Source organism: Hakea prostrata, chromosome 2, assembly GCF_041222555.1.
Source record: "Hakea prostrata isolate BN-2017 chromosome 2, UWA_Hpros_2, whole genome shotgun sequence".
NCBI lineage: Eukaryota > Viridiplantae > Streptophyta > Magnoliopsida > Proteales > Proteaceae > Hakea > Hakea prostrata.
This window is the reverse complement of record NC_142601.1, coordinates 66,566,403-66,584,964: the sequence shown is the minus strand read 5'-3', so window position 1 is coordinate 66,584,964 and position 18,562 is coordinate 66,566,403. Positions and strand designations below refer to the sequence as shown.

The following is an 18,562-nucleotide window of genomic DNA, read 5'->3' as shown; positions in this document are numbered from 1 at the left end:
GTGTATGCATGACTAATATATTGATTTCTATTTGCTTTTATACTTTTACACTACGATTTAAATAAAACATCATAAACGGCTGAGATAGGAACCTGAGTTTAGTGGTGCACTTTCTACAATTAATTAATGATTCAATTTGGAGAAAGTTTCCCATCACCACCAAACCCTAGAATTAATGATTCAATGAATCTCGTCGGTTGCTAAATGAGATGGAAGGATTCACTCCACGACATGATCTTCTTCTTCTCATGAACCTGCAGGGCAAAGATTTTCGTGCTTGTCCGTCTTGGTGCTTACAAATACTCTAATATTCATTCCATATATTTTTGTTTAAAGTCAATATAATGTAGATTCTTCATTCTTCCTCCGCAGGGGGGAGAACCGTAGAAGATATTATCCATATTGAAATAACTTCCATTTCTGGTCAACCAAACAGCCGTGCAGCCATAAAATACAAAAACTGATTTTTTTCGATTTCCTACTTCTCCCGCCAAGCCAATTCCTTATTAATGAAGGAGCCAGGGGAAGAATCGTTGAAACCGAGACCCACAGTTTCCTCACATATCCGTCGCACAAGCCGCCGCAGCTCCTGTGCTAAGTGGAAAAAGAAGTAATTCTACAGTTTACTTCTCAGCTCCCCAAGCACCCCTCGACCCCCAATCCACTGTAGAAGAGAGAGACTAGCTAGCTCTCTCGCGTACAAGCCAAAAAGGGCTCACACAAGACTCTCTAGCTAGGCGCGCGGTGCTAAAGGGTTCTTCCTCATCATCTAGTTAGTTTTGTTGGTTACAAGTTTTCGCCCTTGCCAATCATAGAGAAGAGGAAAAATATATTACATAGTTTCTGTATGCTGCTAGTACATGTAAACAAGGTGGTTATTTAAGGTTTTCTCCTTTGTCATTACATTCTGTTTCTAGAATAAAGATGTATGGACATGGACAGACAAAGGTTAAAGAAATTTACATTGTTTCATTACTGTGCATTACCAATTGCCCTAATGTTCTTTCAAATTATCAGTTGCTTCTATTTGTTACTCATTATATTGAATACAATTAGAATCTTCTCCACGCGAAACTACAAAACATTAAAAGATGGAATAAAAAAAGTAAAGAAAGCAAATATGAAGGAGTTGGGTTTGCTTCAGTGGTGGCATTTGGCGGGATTCATGCATGATAGGTTACGACCTTATTGTGATATATACTTTAATTAATAAAGGCTCCATGCATGATAGGTTACGACCTTAGTCCTTAGGCTAGTGGAGAGATTAATCTATCCTCAATAAATTTGTAAGCTTGGCTTCTTTTTTTAAATAAAGTCTGTACGTGTCAACTCTGAATGTATCTATAGTTAATAAATTGATTTTGGAGTTATGCTGATTAGTGGCGTGTAACAATAGTTATATATGGGCATGAGAGAGAGTGTGTGTTAATGGGTCTGGTTTCAATTATAAAATATCTTTTCAAGACAAAGATATTATATAAATCCGAGTATAATATTTTCTAAGTACTAGGTCTGGTCTGCCTTATAAAAGATCTCAAAATAATGGCACTTGGAAGACGTCTATCATCTCGTGTTTAATTTCGGATTCTCTTCATCTAGCCTGTCTATACAGTCATGCATGTATTACGTTGGAGGAACGACTCATATTCAGGACAGGTCTTTGAGTGTGGGTCCCACATTTATAGGAGTATAAATGTATGACTGTATGAGCAGGTTGGAAGGCAAAGAGCTCTGTCCCTTGGATTGGGCTTTCTTTATGCAGTATTTGAAGGCATGTTTTGAATACTATAAATAAATGTATCATATTTCTAAACTAAGGAGGGCTAGTCAATTGCGACTGGATGGCCCATGTTAATTTGCTCCTTTGGTTCGTGAAAATTTGTAATCCCCTCTCCTCGATTTTGTCGCTTGAATAAATTTATGTTAAGCAAATTTTAATGATACCCCAAAACATAGGCCGTAATACATTGACGCCCCATTTTATATTGTAGACACATAAATTCAATTCTGTGAGAACTATTAACATTACACTTGTAAAGATGATTATATCCTCATGTATAATACTAGGGAATGAATCTGAAAAAAGACAGCTATACCCTTCAAAATCAAAGTCATGGCTGTCTCATCTATCTTTCTATAAGTGGTTCAAAAATTGTTCTCTTGCCGTAATTTTCATAGGTGGAGAGAACTGGATTCACACTTTTTGCAAACGACTGAAGAAACTACTAGTCAAATGCTTCTCTACCGTTTATAAAAAAGACCTTCATGTCCCATCATATAATCTTTTTTTCTTGGAAAGAAGATCAAAGACAGAAAATATAATAGAATTAAATGGTAGTGGTGGCTTTTATTAAGTATCTTTCAAAAAACTGTCAGAGTTCAAATTTAGAAATTGTCCTTTCTTCAATTAGAAAATATTTGGTTTTAATGTCGTGCCGTGCATACTACTTATAATACGTTTTTAGTGTTTTAATCATTTCTAATTATTTCAACGCATCAACAATCAAGAACACATGATCTGTTTTCAATTTTTATATCGATTCAATTATTCAAGGACCATAACAACAAAACCTAGGTATGGAAGCAAATTGTATATCACAGTACCCTTAGACTAATCCTAACCCAAATTTATTATGGTCATATACGATAAAATTGATTGAGCTTACAATATTCTAATATTCTTTGTAAACTAGTACATACTAATCGGCAAAAGTTATAACTTTGAAAAAACTTCTTTCCATATATTTTTGTTTAAAGGCAGATGAATGGCAATGGCATTGACTAAGCTTACAAATATTCTAATACTCATTGTAAATTGGTACACACTAAGCCACGCAAATTATAACCTTACAGAAAACTTGGTTTTATATATTTTTGTGTTTAAAGGTTGATGAATGGCAATGGCATTGTTTAACTAAATAGTTTGCTCATAAGATAAATGAAAGACAAACATTTTTACTACAAGTTTTCATAGTAATACTCACTTAGACCAACTATTGAAAAAATAATTGTTTATTAAACAAATCATAAAATATTATCATGAAACTAATTATATATTCAGTCTTTTCCAAAAACAGGAAAGAAACTAATCATATATTAAGGCAACATTTTGATTTCTTATAAAAGAAAAATTAAAAAGATTATTATTTTTGTTATAATAATATTGATTGTGGATGTCCATTACTTCCAAAGAGATCATACCAAAAAATGTAACTTCCAAATGAAGATCTCAGCCATCTCAGCGTGCGATCTTGTCGATTCACATTCCCATATTAACTGAAGATCTTAGCAATCCATCATTCTATATCAAGATCATCTTATTGTGTGTGAGAATCATATATTATATTTTTTTTGTAAATTCTGAATATTTTCATATCTGATAAAATACTAGTTCTATTATAAATATGTAATAAATAAATCAATAGAAGAGTTGAATTTATCTTGTACTAATTTTCCTATTTGTATTTAATATATTTTATCTATTTTAACAATTTTGATTTTTTTTTTGTTCTTATTATTATTATTATTTTGTTTTGTTTTTGTTTTTTAGGGTAATTAAACAAGATTGAGTTTAACTCTTTCTTATCTCTATCATAAAATAATATGTTGAGAAAAAAAATCTTCATTCAAACTAAGCATGCTTGGTAATCCACTTGGAAGTGAGCTATTGTTTCGGTTGAGGTTTAATTTGTCTAGACATGATATAATCTTTAGTACAAATGATTTAATTAATTTTTTATGATCTTGTCTTGAGTCAGCTTTTTTCCCCTTTATTTAACAACATCAAGTCAGATTTAATTTGTCTAGACATGATATAATCTTTAATACAAGATAATTTAGTTAATTTTATATGATCTTGTCTTGAGTCAGCTTCTTTTCCTTTATGTAACAACATCAAGTCAAATTTTGCTGTGAACTGGATGTTTGGCCTTATATCGATGCTTTAAGTGCAGATGTGATTTTCAGAACAATATTTGGCAGCAGCTATCAAGAAGGAAAACGGATTTTCCAGATTCAACATGAGCAAGCTGAGCTTGTAACAGTTCTTATTCGTTCCATATACTTACCAGGCTTTAGGTAATACTAAAATATTTCTCTTTTTGGGATCATTATTTTGTCATCCTCCTTTCTCAGATATTTTATTCGATCCGGTGCAGATTTTTACCCACAACAATCAATAGAAAGATGAAGGAAAGTTATGAAGAAGTGAGAAACCTTTTGAGAGATCTCATCAATAGCAAGGAAAAAACTCTGAAAGCAGGAAAACCAAAAAAGGATTTACTATCACTGCTACTAGAATCTTACTCTCAAGATGGGGGAAAGATAACTATCGATGAGGTCATAGAAAACTGTAAGCTATTCCACTTTGCTGGGCAAGAAACAATAACAGTTCTTCTTACATGGATGATGGTAGTGTTGAGTTTGCACCCAGAGTGGCAGGTCCCGTGCAAGGGAAGAGGTGTTTCAAGTCTTTGGGAACCAAAAGCCACATTGGGATGGATTAAACCAACTCAAACTTGTAAGTAATTCTACTTATAAAAGGCCATACGTACGTACTTTTCCTTCCAGTGCATGCATGCACGGCTCTAACGTACCTTGCCATGGTCAGATCATTTGAACTACGTACGAATCATTCCTTATAAAAATCTGAGTGGTAGAGTACTAAGAGTCTCCATGGTGGGATCTGGGCATTGGTTTTCTCACACCTGCACTTCATTACAGTTTCTATGTCCTCACTGGGGTCTAGGAGCACATATGGGTGCTTCGCTGAATGATTTGTTAGTTGGTAGGTGGGGTCAGGAAATGAAAACAATGCAGTAAAAGTTCAAAATTCACAATTAACGACCATCTTTCAAACAACGGTCTACCCAAAAACTTAACCCCGCCTCCCGCCCCCCCCCCCCCAAAAAAAAAATGTCATTTATTTCATCGGAAGATAATTTTATCTTATCTTTTCATAAATAAATAATCATCATTAGCAAAAACCTAACGGAACCCCACTCTTTTTTTTCTTCTTTCAGTGGAAAATTTTATCTTTTCTTTTCATAAATAAATAATCATCATTAGAAAAAACCCCAAAAGATGAGAAATAGAGAATTTTATACACCTGTCCATAGATTACATTAAAGGGTTAAAATTAAATTAAAATAATTATTTTCCTTCTAAATATAGCCTTAACCTTTTAACATGATTTATGGATATGTGTCCCTCATCCATAAGGAAATGGATGGTCCAACCTCCCTAGGGGAGGTCTTAGATTCGCACCCATTCGTCGGCATTAATTATATAAAAACTCCCTTGAGGATGTAATCATGGTGCGTAAGCTATCCCGGATGAACCTCATATCCAAAAACAAAGAAATGAATAGGATGAAAGTCCATTTAAAAACTAGCCTTAAAGAAGAAACTGAAAAGAGAGATCTAAACTTCAAATAACAATAATGAACATATTCTATGTGATGTCTAATAACCATGTAAGGGACAAAAGCTGGGGTCTAGAGAAGACATCGAAACATATTGCTTTCCAAAGTATGCTCAAGGATTTAGATTTGAAAGTCCATTTCCTCAGGATTTAGATTTGAAAGTCCATTTCCTAATTTTTGCTTCACCAAATGTGATGTATGATTGCTCCAAAAACTAACTTACCAACTAGGTCAAAATTGGAGAGCTAGAGAAGGATCTCAAAATCTATGCTAGTCCTAAGCAAACCCAAATGAATGTTAAGGGCGGTGCCAAATAGAGGACAAGGCGCTCCCACAAAAGGAGTGGAATAAAATATGGTCTAAGTATTTGGGCAGGATAAGAAAAGATGGTATAAGTATTTGGAACCATTCAAACAAAGGACACAGTTGTGATTGGTAGGCATATGGTGGTGGATAAGAAAAGCCTCAATTGGTAAGGTAGTGGTTTAGGGATCTCCAAAGAGTGGAGATTGGTGTGGAATGTGACATTTGAAACAAAGTAGGGATGATCAAGGAACAATTTGCCTATGGGTGCGGGTGAGATTCTAGAATAAGAAGGTGGAGGAGAAAAAGAGGAAGTGAGCCAAATGGTTCTATCATGGGGGAGAGAAGGGAGGGGGGAGGGGGGGGGTCCAAACTTGTGTAAGACTCAAAAGGGAATGGGATGGTAGGAATTAGGTACCATTGGAAATGAATAAGGAAAAGGGAGAGGATTTGGCTACATGGGGTTTATGGACAGGGCGTGGGCTGAATTGGCTATAGTGGATGCCCATCGTTTGCCAAGGATCAAGTCAGAAGGAAACAAAGGAACTAGTTGAGACCAAGGTGATAGTAGTAGAGAGGGCCGAGGTCTAAGGAGGAGTTTCCTTTAGACCTAAGAGGGGTATGAGGGGAGGGTAGTTGTCTAGATGGAATTAAATTCTAGTAGATGGGAGTAGACTTAGTTGACCTACATAGTATCATGTTTAGAAGCAACTTTTCAAATGAAATTTAGGAGACTAGCAAAGTTATGGTCCTTGATTTGACCAATTCTTGGTCCACCTTCAGCTTTAGGGTTATAGACATCCCCCTAGCTTAAGGAGTGGATGAAGCAAACTTAGCCCTTCTAGGGAAAAAGTATAGGAGAGTGCCTCCATAGCTACGGTGGTGGCTTTGGCCGATAATGGAGAAAACACCACACCAATAAATATTAGAAGATAATTAAAAGACTAATTTAATGAGGACTCCCTTTCTACAAGAGATAGGAACTTTCCCTTTCAAAGCAAATCCTTATTTCTATGTTGTTTGGTATTCCCACTACTTTGAATGGATTTTCAACATTTAAAATCAATTGAATCACCTCAGTCTCTTTTTTCAATTCAATTCAATTGCTTCAAGCAATTGTCCATATCAATCAATGTTTGAGTCAGAGCTTAAAAATTTGTGTGTTTGGGCTGCTTCATTATGTAAAACGTGACTTACCTAAGCCTTTATAAGAACTAACGATTGTGAGGAATTTTTGTTTGCGGTTGTATGGTATCTCTCGTGTGGTTCTCAGATACAATACTTGGTACTTTTAAGAACTAAGGATTATGATTTTGTCCGTCTTATAATCGTAGTCGTTGAATCTTAAAAATATAATGTTTTGCTACATGCATAAAGTCTGCAGGACAATAAAGAAAGACTCCTCTCATTAAGGAGTTCTCATTGCAATTTTGAACCATTTACTAAAACATATTGTGAGTTTTGGTAAATGAAATATAATGACAATTCTATTGTTGGCATTCAAAGCAGCCACATTGTCATAAAGTCCACACAAAATAATGTACGCATCATAGTTCTCTATCTTTTTATAGTGACTAGAAGAGTCTTGTGTGTGACAGAGTCAGTTGAAAAATATTTAGTTTACAAATCATGGTTGAACATTTGACTGTGACATACTTCCTCTCCAAAATGAACTTGAATGTGCGACACCTTTTGCTTACGGACGAGAACCAAGATATATTGAAATATTGACTGTAGGCAGCACAGAGCTGTGCATTTAATGCGCAACACTGCAGTGAAACTACTTCCTCTAGCTCCATATTTGTATTGAGTAAATAGAAGAATCTCGCTTGTTAGCAATCCTAATTGAAAAGTTGGGGTTTGAGTTATTTGAACCAAGCTAGGTGAATAATTGCAGTCGAGTCAAATGGTGTTTACTTATCCCAAATTAATTAACCTTAAGTTAGTAGAAAATTTAATTAACTAATGCTTTTTAGTTACATTGGTAATATCGATCTCACCTGAGTTTCACTTGGTGGTTAATTAGATAAAGAGAAAATTTGATGGAAGTGGTGGTAAATTACGGGAAAGAAAGAAAATTTTTATAGAGGTGGTAGTATCACTTATAGAACATCTTTTAAACAATGTTTAAAATTCAAATGTACAAACAATGAATCCTTATCTTCAATTAATAGATATTTGATTTCAGTGTCGTAGCACCCATGCTTCTAATCGATTCTCTATGTTTAAAATACATTTGCTCACTTCAATTCGTCAACAATTGACAACCCCTAATTGATTTTCAATTTTTTTTTATCAGTTCAATTTTTCAGTTCATTGAACAATTAAGGCTAGGTCTATACAGATGGCTCTGATGTTAACCGATTAGAAAATTCTCTAGTTTTTTTTTCAATTTGTATTAATTCATTTCATTCAGAAACTAGCCAGAAAATTGGAAAGCAATTATAGCTTATACCATATATGTGTTTGAAAATAACTCTCACACGAAGATCATGAATGGAAAAGTCCAATATTTTGCTTCAGTCTCAGGTCTTTCATACTCATCCACCTCTAGTCTTCACAGTACAACTAACTTACTTATACCAATTACTAAGAAAACTGTTGCTTATTAATCCCCCCAACCCCCCACCCCATAAAGTCTCATCTTGACTTTGTTAAATTTTCTTGTTATTTAACAATATTAAGTTGAATTCTTCCATATCTTATCAGATGGAACACTATGCCGAGAAAATTCTCTTCAAAGTAAACCATGCATTAATTGTTAATCCCAGAAAAGATAGTCGATTTTATGTGATTTTGTCTTTCTTAATTTCTACTTCAACATTAAGGAGTTGGGTCGAACTTGCCAGGCACTTGGGAGAAATTTGTTTTCTAACTTTGGGCACTCCGCTTAACTAAATGATCAGTACTTCACTAGGAAAAAGAAAACAATATGAACTTGAGCTTTGTCTTGATGACATGCATGCAGCAAAATTATGATATGCCCATTTTAAGCATGGAATTAATCTTTAAATATACTAATTTGAATAGAACTGGAATTGATAAAATCCCTTAGAACATAGAGTCAAGAAGAAATAAAACATGCATATTAATTGTTAATCCCAGAAAAAATAGTCGATTTATATGATTTTGTCTTCCTTAATTTACTTTGTTTAACATTATAAAGTTTGGGTCGAACTTGCCAAGCGCTTGAGAGAGTTTTTGTTCTCTAACCTTGGTCCTTCTCTTCTCTTGATGGGTTGGGTTTTCTCTTGATGACATGCATGCTGAGCAAAGATTTGATATACCCATATCAAGCATATCAAGCATGGAGTTAAACTTTAAATATTCTAGTGTGAATTGAACTGGAATTGATCAAATCTTTTAAAAGTTAGAATGAAGAAGAAATAAAGAATGCATAACTGTTAACTTTCATGTTTTAGTTTGTACAGTTGTCCCCTCTTTAGATCTTAGCGTATGCTAGACTGCTAGAGCCTGTATGGACATAATTAATTTTCTTCTAAGTAGAACTTGCTCGGCTGACCTTCAAAGATTCAAATTTTAGTCGAACTAAAAGATATCAAAACCTTGAAAAATTGAATCGAGAACAAGCGGAAATTTTTGTACGTCACTATCATGCTTAGCTAATACAGTTGACCCTACATATCCTACTAAGCGTGAGAGATTTGTACACTTATCTTTTTTTATTCATTACCTCAGCTAGATCCAGCTATAAAAGGGAGGTACCCAAGTCGAGTTTCATCATAAGAAAAATTTCCAGCCATAATTAAGTAGCAGCAATGGAAGGAGATGGTTCCATTCAAATGGTGGTGCTGGCACTTGGCATTTTGGTAGCTGCATGGTGCGGATGGAGAGTGTTGGATTGGATCTGGTTGACACCCAAGAAGCTGGAGAGGATTCTGAAGAAGCAAGGCTTCACTGTAACTCCATTTAAGCTTCTGTTTGGGGACATGTTTGAGATCGCGAAGATCCATATGGAAGCTGAGTCGAAGCCCATCAAACCAAATCATGCAATTGTAGAACGTGTAGCTGCATGGAACAATCATATCATTCAGAAAAATGGTATGACTTTCTAATCCCTTCACATTAATAATAAGATGCAGAAATAAATCATTTCTCAATTTCATCAAGAGTTATGGAAAGATATATGTTAACTTTGAACAAGTGAAAACTGCAGGTAAGAAGTCTGTGTATTGGTTGGGAAATTCTCCAATGGTGCACATCTTAGATCCTGGCTTGGCAAACGCCATTCTCAGTGACAAGACTGGTGCTATCAGGAAGCCCGAATTGGACCCGGTTTCCAAGATGATAGCTTTTGGGGTTTTCAACTATGAAGGAGAGAAATGGAGCACGCACCGAAGGTTGATGAACCCTGCTTTCCATGTAGAGAAGTTGAAGGTATTGTTTCATACATGTTGCTCGATCCTAACCCTTCATTCTGGGTTTAGTCAGAGTTTGTTAAGTTGTATGTGAATCTTTCTTTTTTGCAGTTCATGTCATCAGCAATTACTGTAAGCTTGGAGGATTTGGTCAACAAATGGGACAAGGTGGTTCCAACAGAGGGTTGCAGTGAGCTGGATGTTTGGCCTTATATCGATGCTTTAAGTGCAGATGTGATTTCCAGAACACTATTTGGCAGCAGCTATCAGGAAGGAAAACGGATTTTCCAGATTCAACACGAGCAAGCTGAGCTTGTAACAGTTCTTCTTCGTTCCATATACATACCAGGCTTTAGGTAATACTAAGATTTTTCTCTTTTTGGGATCATTATTTTGTCATCCTTTCCTTTCTCAGATATTTTATTCGATCCGGTGCAGATTTTTACCCACAACAATCAATAGAAAGATGAAGCAAAGTTATGAAGAAGTGAGAAGCCTTCTGAGAGATCTCATCAATAGCAAGGAAAAAACTCTGAAAACAGGAGAAACGAAAAAGGATTTACTATCAGTGCTACTAGAATCTTACTCTCAAGATGGGGGAAAGATAACTATCGATGAGGTCATTGAAAACTGTAAGCTATTCCACTTTGCTGGGCAAGAAACAATAGCAGTTCTTCTTACATGGACGATGGTAGTGTTGAGTTTGCACCCAGAGTGGCAGGTCCGTGCAAGGGAAGAGGTGTTTCAAGTCTTTGGGAACCAAAAGCCACATTGGGATGGATTAAACCAACTCAAACTCGTAAGTAATTCTACTTATATAGAGCTACGTAAGTATTTTTCCTTCCCATACATGCATGCATGGCTCTAACGTAAAGAGGACTTTCATGTATTGCAGATTCCCATGATTTTGTTAGAGGTGCTCAGATTGTATCCACCAGCAGCAATTCTCTTTCGTTATACCAACAAGGAATTCAAGCATGGAGATACATCACTTCCTGCAGGGGTACAACTGGTATTACCGGCAATCCTTCTTCATCATTCTCGTGAACACTGGGGAAGTGATGCAGATGAGTTCAACCCAGAAAGATTTTCAGAAGGAGTTGCCAAAGCCACCAACAATAAACTCATATTTTACCCGTTTGGCTGGGGACCTCGTCTATGCATTGGGCAACAGTTTGCCATGATCGAAGGAAGGTTGGCCTTGTCGACTTTTCTGCAAAGTTTCTCTTTTGAGCTCTCCCCATCATACACACATACTCCGGCAAATATTATTGCTCTTCGTCCACAACAAGGTGTTCACCTCAAATTGCGTAAAGTGTAGCATCATTTGCATGCATGCACAAGCAAAATCACCACAACTATATATGGTAGTAATTAATAAGAGTTGCAGTCAGTGCACAAAGCTCTCATGTAAGATGGGTTGATAGTTAACTTATGATATAATCTCAAGTTTTATCTTCCAAATTTTTTTTATGCACTAAATATTACGTATGAGAATAAATTGGAAGGTTGCTTTCTTTCTTTTCTTGGGTGTGGGTTTGTGTAGACTTTGAATGTATTTATAAGCAATATAAGCAATAAATGATTGGATGAATTATGTTTTAGTTGTGTGCATGGACTTTTTACATGGCAGGCTTCACGTGTTATGCATGACTAATATATTGATTAATTTGTGTGAACATTTTCAAATAATGAAAATATAGTTAGACTCCTATGTGTATGGTTAATATTTGTCTTATTGATTTATTATTTTTTTTTATTGCAAAGATGATATTTGTATGATCAATATTAAATGTAACATGTCCTTTTTAGATTCAAGAAGTCTTAATTTACCGGAGTTTTCTCCATTTTCATTGGAAACATGGATCATTCTTTTCAAAATAAAAAACCTTAGGAAAAGTCCCTTTATAACACGATTGCTGACCTGTTAATCTGAATGAATTTTACAATTTTACACTCACATAAAATAGTTATTGATATTAAAATATCAAAGCTTTCTTTGTATTCTCGATGTTTTATGTTAAAATACAATTTTGGGTAATTTTTATCTAGACCCCCTGAGGTTTTTTGATCTATGTCATTTTTTGTCCAAAAAAATTAAGACTTTGCATCTGCCTGCCATGTACTGTGAAAAAAAGTCAATTTAAGGACAATTTATCACTTCTATGATGAAAATGCCCTTATTCTATTTTTTTTAACTTAAATTTTTTATTTTTACATTTTAAGGAGTTAAAGTTTATTAAATTTACAAAATCAGACCCTCCTTCATTACCTGATTCCCAAATCCCTAGTTCTACCAATTCTAAATCCTTATTTGCTACTCACATTTAAATTCATTTTACCCACTTATTTTACCAATAATTTTCTGATTTTCCATCGCTTCAGTCATAGGAGCCAAACTCAGAGAGAGAAGGGAGGGAGAGAGAGAACGGGCCAGCGAGAGAAGAGTGGGCTAGTGAGAGAAGGGGCTTGGGAATAAAGAAAAAAAAACTGTTTTCAGTTTATTGGAAGAAAAAAAAAAAAAAAAAAAAAAAACAAGTACACACGAAACAGATTCCACTTCTTCTCTCCTCCACTATCTTATTTCTTTCGTGTTTTTGGTTTTTAGATACTTTTAAAACCCTAGATTTTGGTTTTGGATTTCTTTGTTCGTAGTGTTCTTTTAATATGTGAAGCCCTAGCAGGGATTTGTTGTTGTTTGTTTTTTCTTTTTGGTTTATAGGGTTTAACTTTTTAGGGTTTGGAATGGTATGAGTTTGCAGTGAAGCTTCGAGGATCTCGGACAGGAAGAAATGGCATTCTCGGAGAAAGACCTTGAAGAACAACTTAAAGAAGCCGGGAGAGACTCCTTAATGGTCCTCCGGCTGATGTCCATGAACACCTCCTTCTTGACCCATTAATTTTTATTTCCTAATCTTCAACTATGATTTGGAAAATAAGGATTTAGAATTGGTAGAACCAGGAATTTGGGAATCGGGTAATGGAGGGTCTCATTTTGTAAATTAATAAACTTTAACCCTTTAAAATGTAAAAATTAAAAAAAAATGGCAAATTCGTCGTCATAGATGTGATAATTTGTCCTTAAATTGACTTTTTCTATAGTACAGGGGAGGTAGATACAAAGTCTCAATTTTTTTGGACTGAAAATGACATAGGCCAAACCTCAGGGGTCCAGATTAAAATTACCCTACATTTTTATATTAGTTTCCACTAAGGCTATCAATAGTTCCGTCTGACCGGTGTAGGTATGAGCTTTTTGGTTTCTAGTTGAAAGCACGAACTGAGCTTCAAAGACAGACCATAAGCAAAATTTCAGTTTCGATTCACTTTTGGATTGGTACAGATTGGGTTAAGGTTGGGCTAATGGTTAAGATTTGGAGAAGCGTTTACTGACTTGTTATCAAAGCATTTCAGCTCTTACTGACTTGTTATCAAACCACCCTGAGGTTAGTGGTGCACTTATGTAGAAGAGTGGCTAGGGGCGCTGCAAATCTGAAAATCTTTAAGGCGATTTGTGAACCCTACAATTAATGATTCAATTTGTGTTTCTCATTTGTGTAGAAGATATTACATCATGAATGTGCTCATATATATGTACCCAAACCTTGTTGCATGCACACATGCACTAGAGTCTTTGTTGCAATTCCAATTTATATGGTCAAGAAATTTTTTGAAAAACATAACTCAAAGTGACCGTTTCTTGAATGAGCAGCAGTGTGATATTCAGGAATCGTTGCTTAAAATCTCTTTTCCTTCAAGAGAATTTGTTCGATTTTAATTCCATATATTTTTGTTTAAAGGCTTAGGAAAAAACTTCATTCCATATATTTTTGTTTAAAGGCTAATGAATGGCAAGGGCATTATTAAAGTGCTTGCTTATAGGATAAGAGAAAGGCAAACCTTTTTGCTTGAAATATTGAGTTCACATGTAGGTTTTCTTGTACAATATTTTGTTTCACTTATAAGGATGGAACTTCAGTGCTGCCCAATTAATGCACAACACTGAGCTGCTTACGGTGATGATGGAATGGATAGTCGAGGGTGAAATCTCAACCACCCAATTTGCATTTTTACAATATAAATATTTATAAAATGAGTGATTGAAATTTCAGCCTAGACCATTTGAGGAGATTGTGGCCATATGCAACTTAGTGCTGCTTATTAATGCACAACAGTGAAGTTGAACCCCTCTTATGCAAGAGTGCTTTCGAACATAGAATAATATAATAATCAAGATATTTTGTAATTATCTCAGGTATTATTAAAAGAGATCAAAGAGATCAAAACCTTGAAAAATTGAATCGAGAACAAGCGAAAATTTATTAAGTCACTGTCATGCTTAGCTAGTACAATTGACCCTACGGATCTTACTAAGCTCTCACGCTTTGCACACTAATCTTTTTTTATTCATTACCTCAGCTAGATCCAGCTATAAAAGGGAGGTACTCAAGTCGAGTTTCATCATAAGAAAAATTTCCAAGCATAATTAAGTAGCAGCAATGGAAGGAGATGGGTCCATTCAAATGGTGGTGGTGGCACTTGGCATTTTGGTAGCTTCATGGTGCGGATGGAGAGTGTTGGATTGGATTTGGCTGACACCCAAGAAGCTGGAGAGGATTCTGAAGAAGCAAGGCTTCGCTGTAACTCCATTTAAGCTTCTGTTTGGGGACATGTTTGAGATCGGGAAGATGCATATGGAAGCTGAGTCGAAGCCCATCAAACCAAATCATGCAATTGTAGAACGTGCAGCTGCATGGAACAATCATATAGTTCAGAAATATGGTATGACCTTCTTTCCCCTACACATTTATGATAAGATGCAGAAGTAAATCATTTCTCAATTTCATTAAAAGTTGTGGAAAGATAAATTAACTTTGGACAAGTGAAAACTGCAGGTAAGAAGTCTGTGTATTGGTTGGGAACTACTCCAATGGTGCACATCTTAGATCCCGATTTGACAAACGCCATTCTCAGTGACAAGACTGGTGCTATTAGGAAGCCCGAATTGGACCCGGTTTCCAAGCTGTTAGCCTTTGGGGTTTTCAACTATGAAGGAGAGAAATGGAGCACGCACCGAAGGTTGATGAACCCTGCTTTCCATGTAGAGAAGTTGAAGGTATTGTTTCATACATGTTGCTCGATTCTAACCCTTCATTCTGGGTTTAGCTAGACTTTGTTAAGTTCTCTGTGAATCTTTCTTTTTTGCAGTTTATGTCATCAGCAATTACTGTAAGCTTAGAGGATTTGATCAACAAATGGGACAAGGTGGTTCCGTCAGAAGGTTGCAGTGAGCTGGATGTTTGGCCTTATATCGATGCTTTAAGTGCAGATGTGATTTCCAGAACAATATTTGGCAGCAGCTATCAAGAAGGAAAACGGATTTTCCAGATTCAACATGAGCAAGCTGAGCTTGTAACAGTTCTTATTCGTTCCATATACTTACCAGGCTTTAGGTAATACTAAAATATTTCTCTTTTTGGGATCATTATTTTGTCATCCTCCTTTCTCAGATATTTTATTCGATCCGGTGCAGATTTTTACCCACAACAATCAATAGAAGGATGAAGGAAAGTTATGAAGAAGTGAGAAGCCTTTTGAGAGATCTCATCAATAGCAAGGAAAAAACTCTGAAAGCAGGAGAACCAAAAAAGGATTTACTATCACTGCTACTAGAATCTTACTCTCAAGATGGGGGAAAGATAACTATCGATGAGGTCATTGAAAACTGTAAGCTATTCCACTTTGCTGGGCAAGAAACAATAGCAGTTCTTCTTACATGGACGATGGTAGTGTTGAGTTTGCACCCAGAGTGGCAGGTCCGTGCAAGGGAAGAGGTGTTTCAAGTCTTTGGGAACCAAAAGCCACATTGGGATGGATTAAACCAACTTAAACTCGTAAGTAATTCTACTTATATAGAGCTACGTAAGTATTTTTCCTTCCCATACATGCATGCATGGCTCTAACGTAAAGAGGACTTTCACGTATTGTAGATTCCCATGATTTTGTTAGAGGTGCTCAGACTTTATCCACCAGCAGCAATTCTCTTACGTTATACCACCAAGGAATTCAAGCATGGAGATACGTCACTTCCTGCAGGGGTACAACTGATGATACCGGCAATCCTTCTACATCATTCTCGTGAACATTGGGGAAATGATGTAGATGAGTTCAAACCAGAAAGATTCTCAGAAGGAGTTGCTAAAGCCACCAACAATAAACTCATATTTTACCCATTTGGCTGGGGACCTCGTTTATGCATTGGGCAACAGTTTGCCATGATCGAAGGAAAGTTGGCTTTGTCGACTGTTCTGCAAAGTTTCTCATTCGAGCTCTCCCCATCATACACACATACTCCAGCAAATATTGTTGCTCTTCGGCCACAACAAGGTGTTCACCTCAAATTGCGTAAAGTGTAGCATCATTTGCATGGATGCACAAGCAAAATCACCACAACTATATATAGTAATAATTAATGAGAGTTGCAGTCGACGCACAAAGCTCTCATGTAAGATGGGTTGATAGCAAACTTATGATATAATCTCAGGTTTTATGCACTAAATATTATGTATGAGAATAAATTTGAAAGGTGTCTTTCTTTCTTTTCTTGGGTGTGGGTTTGTGTAGACTTTGAATGTATTTATAAGCAATATAAGCAATAAATGATTGGATGAATTATGTTTTAGTCGTGTGCATGGACTGTTTACATGGCAGGCTTCATGTGTATGCATGACTAATTAATATATTTATTTGTGTGAACTTTTTCAAATAATGAAAATATAGTTTGATTCAAGAAGTAATAGATTTCTAGTGTAAGATTCTATGACCTCATCGATAGTTATCTTTCCCCATATATATACTACATATATATATATATGCTATATGGTTTCTAGTTGAAAGCACGAGCTGAGCCTCAAAGACAGACCATAAGCAAAATTTCCGTTTCTATTCACTTTTGGATTGGTGCAGCTTGGGTTAAAGTTGGGCTAACGGTTGAGATTGGAGAAGCTCTTGCTGACTTGTTATCAAACCACCCTGAGGTTAGTGGTGCACTTATGTGGAAGAGTGTCTAGGAGAGCTGCAAATCTGAACATCTTTAAGGCGATTTGTGAACCCTACAATTAATGATTCAATTTGGAGAAAGTTTCCCATCACCACCAAATCGGTGTTTCTCATTTGTTTAGAAGATATTCCATCCTGAATGTGCTCATATGGACCCAAATCTTTTTGCATGCACACGTTCATACGGCAAGAGATATTCAGGAATCGTTGCTTAAAATCTCTTTTTCCTTAAGGAGAATGTGTTGGATTTCAATTCCATATATTTTTGTCGTTTAAGGCTTAGATTATTATTATTATTATTATTATTTTTGTTAAACCACAATTCATTCAACAGAAACAACAGGAGAAATATCCGAGCTACAAAGCTTGGAAATCCAGGTAGTGGAAATAGGCCAGTCAAACCTCCCTGGTAAAGAGACAGCCTTCTGTTCTAGAGAGTCAGCTATGCTATTAGTCTCTATTTTCTGGCTAAGTACTTAAATATCCCATGTCACACTGTCCACACAAGAAGGGGTTTGAATCTTGTCTTCAAGAGCATTGTAAAGTTGCAAACAATCAATCTCAGCTTCAATCATCTCGAACCCCTCAAAAAAAAATTTCATTCCATATATTTTTGTTTAAAGGCTAATGAATGGCAATGGCATTTATTAAAGCGCTTGCTTATAGGATAAGAGAAAGACAAACATTTTTGCTTGAAATGTTGAATTCACATGTGGGTTTTCTTGTACAATATTTTGTTCCACTTATGCGGATAGAACTTCAGTGCTGTCCAATTAACGTGCAACACTTAGCTGTGTAAAATTGACCAAAATATTAAAAAATGTAATGAAGAATAAATAGAGAATGCATAACTGTAATTTTCATGGTTTAGATATTACATTGGGCCTTCTTCAGATCCTACTAAGCACAAGAGCCTTATATATTGAATATAATTAGAATCTTCTCCACGCGAAACTACAAAACCTTAAAAAAAAAAAATGGAATTACTAAGTAAAGAAAGCAAACTCCAGTCATAGCTCAGTTTACAAATTATGTGAATCTTCTTCTAGTAATAGATTTCTAGTGTTTGAATTATATTCAACAATCAAGAGCTCGTGATTTCAAAAAAAAAAAAAAAAACTCGAGATCGGTTTTTAATTCTCATATCAATTAAATTATATAGCGACCATAACAACAACTACCGTACCCCGTTAAAATAATTAAAATCCAAATTTATTATGTGAGATATGGCATAATTGATTTAATTTACAAATATTATAATATTTGTTTGATACTAATCCCAAAAGTCATAAACTTAAAAAGAAATTGCATCCCATATACTTTTAGTCAAAGGCTAATGAATGGCAAGGGCTTTATTAAAGTGTTTGCTTATAGGGTAAGTGAAAGAGAAACTTTTTTG

At 35.5% G+C, this 18,562-nt stretch overlaps 2 protein-coding genes across 2 annotated transcripts; both read left to right on the top strand.

Moving 5' to 3' along the window:
* The first annotated feature begins 9,492 nt into the window (after window positions 1–9,492).
* LOC149025800 (cytochrome P450 CYP72A219-like) lies at window positions 9,493–11,690 on the top strand. Its single transcript, XM_089143193.1, has 5 exons — window positions 9,493–9,787; window positions 9,903–10,123; window positions 10,216–10,460; window positions 10,543–10,903; window positions 11,000–11,690. Exons 1-5 carry the CDS (start codon window positions 9,505–9,507, stop codon window positions 11,423–11,425), a joined length of 1,536 nt encoding a protein of 511 aa, XP_088999319.1. The 5' UTR covers window positions 9,493–9,504; the 3' UTR covers window positions 11,426–11,690.
* Window positions 11,691–14,584: 2,894 nt separating this feature from the next.
* Window positions 14,585–16,802, top strand: LOC149025799 (cytochrome P450 CYP72A219-like). Its single transcript, XM_089143192.1, has 5 exons — window positions 14,585–14,886; window positions 15,000–15,220; window positions 15,313–15,557; window positions 15,638–15,998; window positions 16,095–16,802. Exons 1-5 carry the CDS (start codon window positions 14,604–14,606, stop codon window positions 16,518–16,520), a joined length of 1,536 nt encoding a protein of 511 aa, XP_088999318.1. The 5' UTR covers window positions 14,585–14,603; the 3' UTR covers window positions 16,521–16,802.
* Window positions 16,803–18,562: the final 1,760 nt, after the last annotated feature.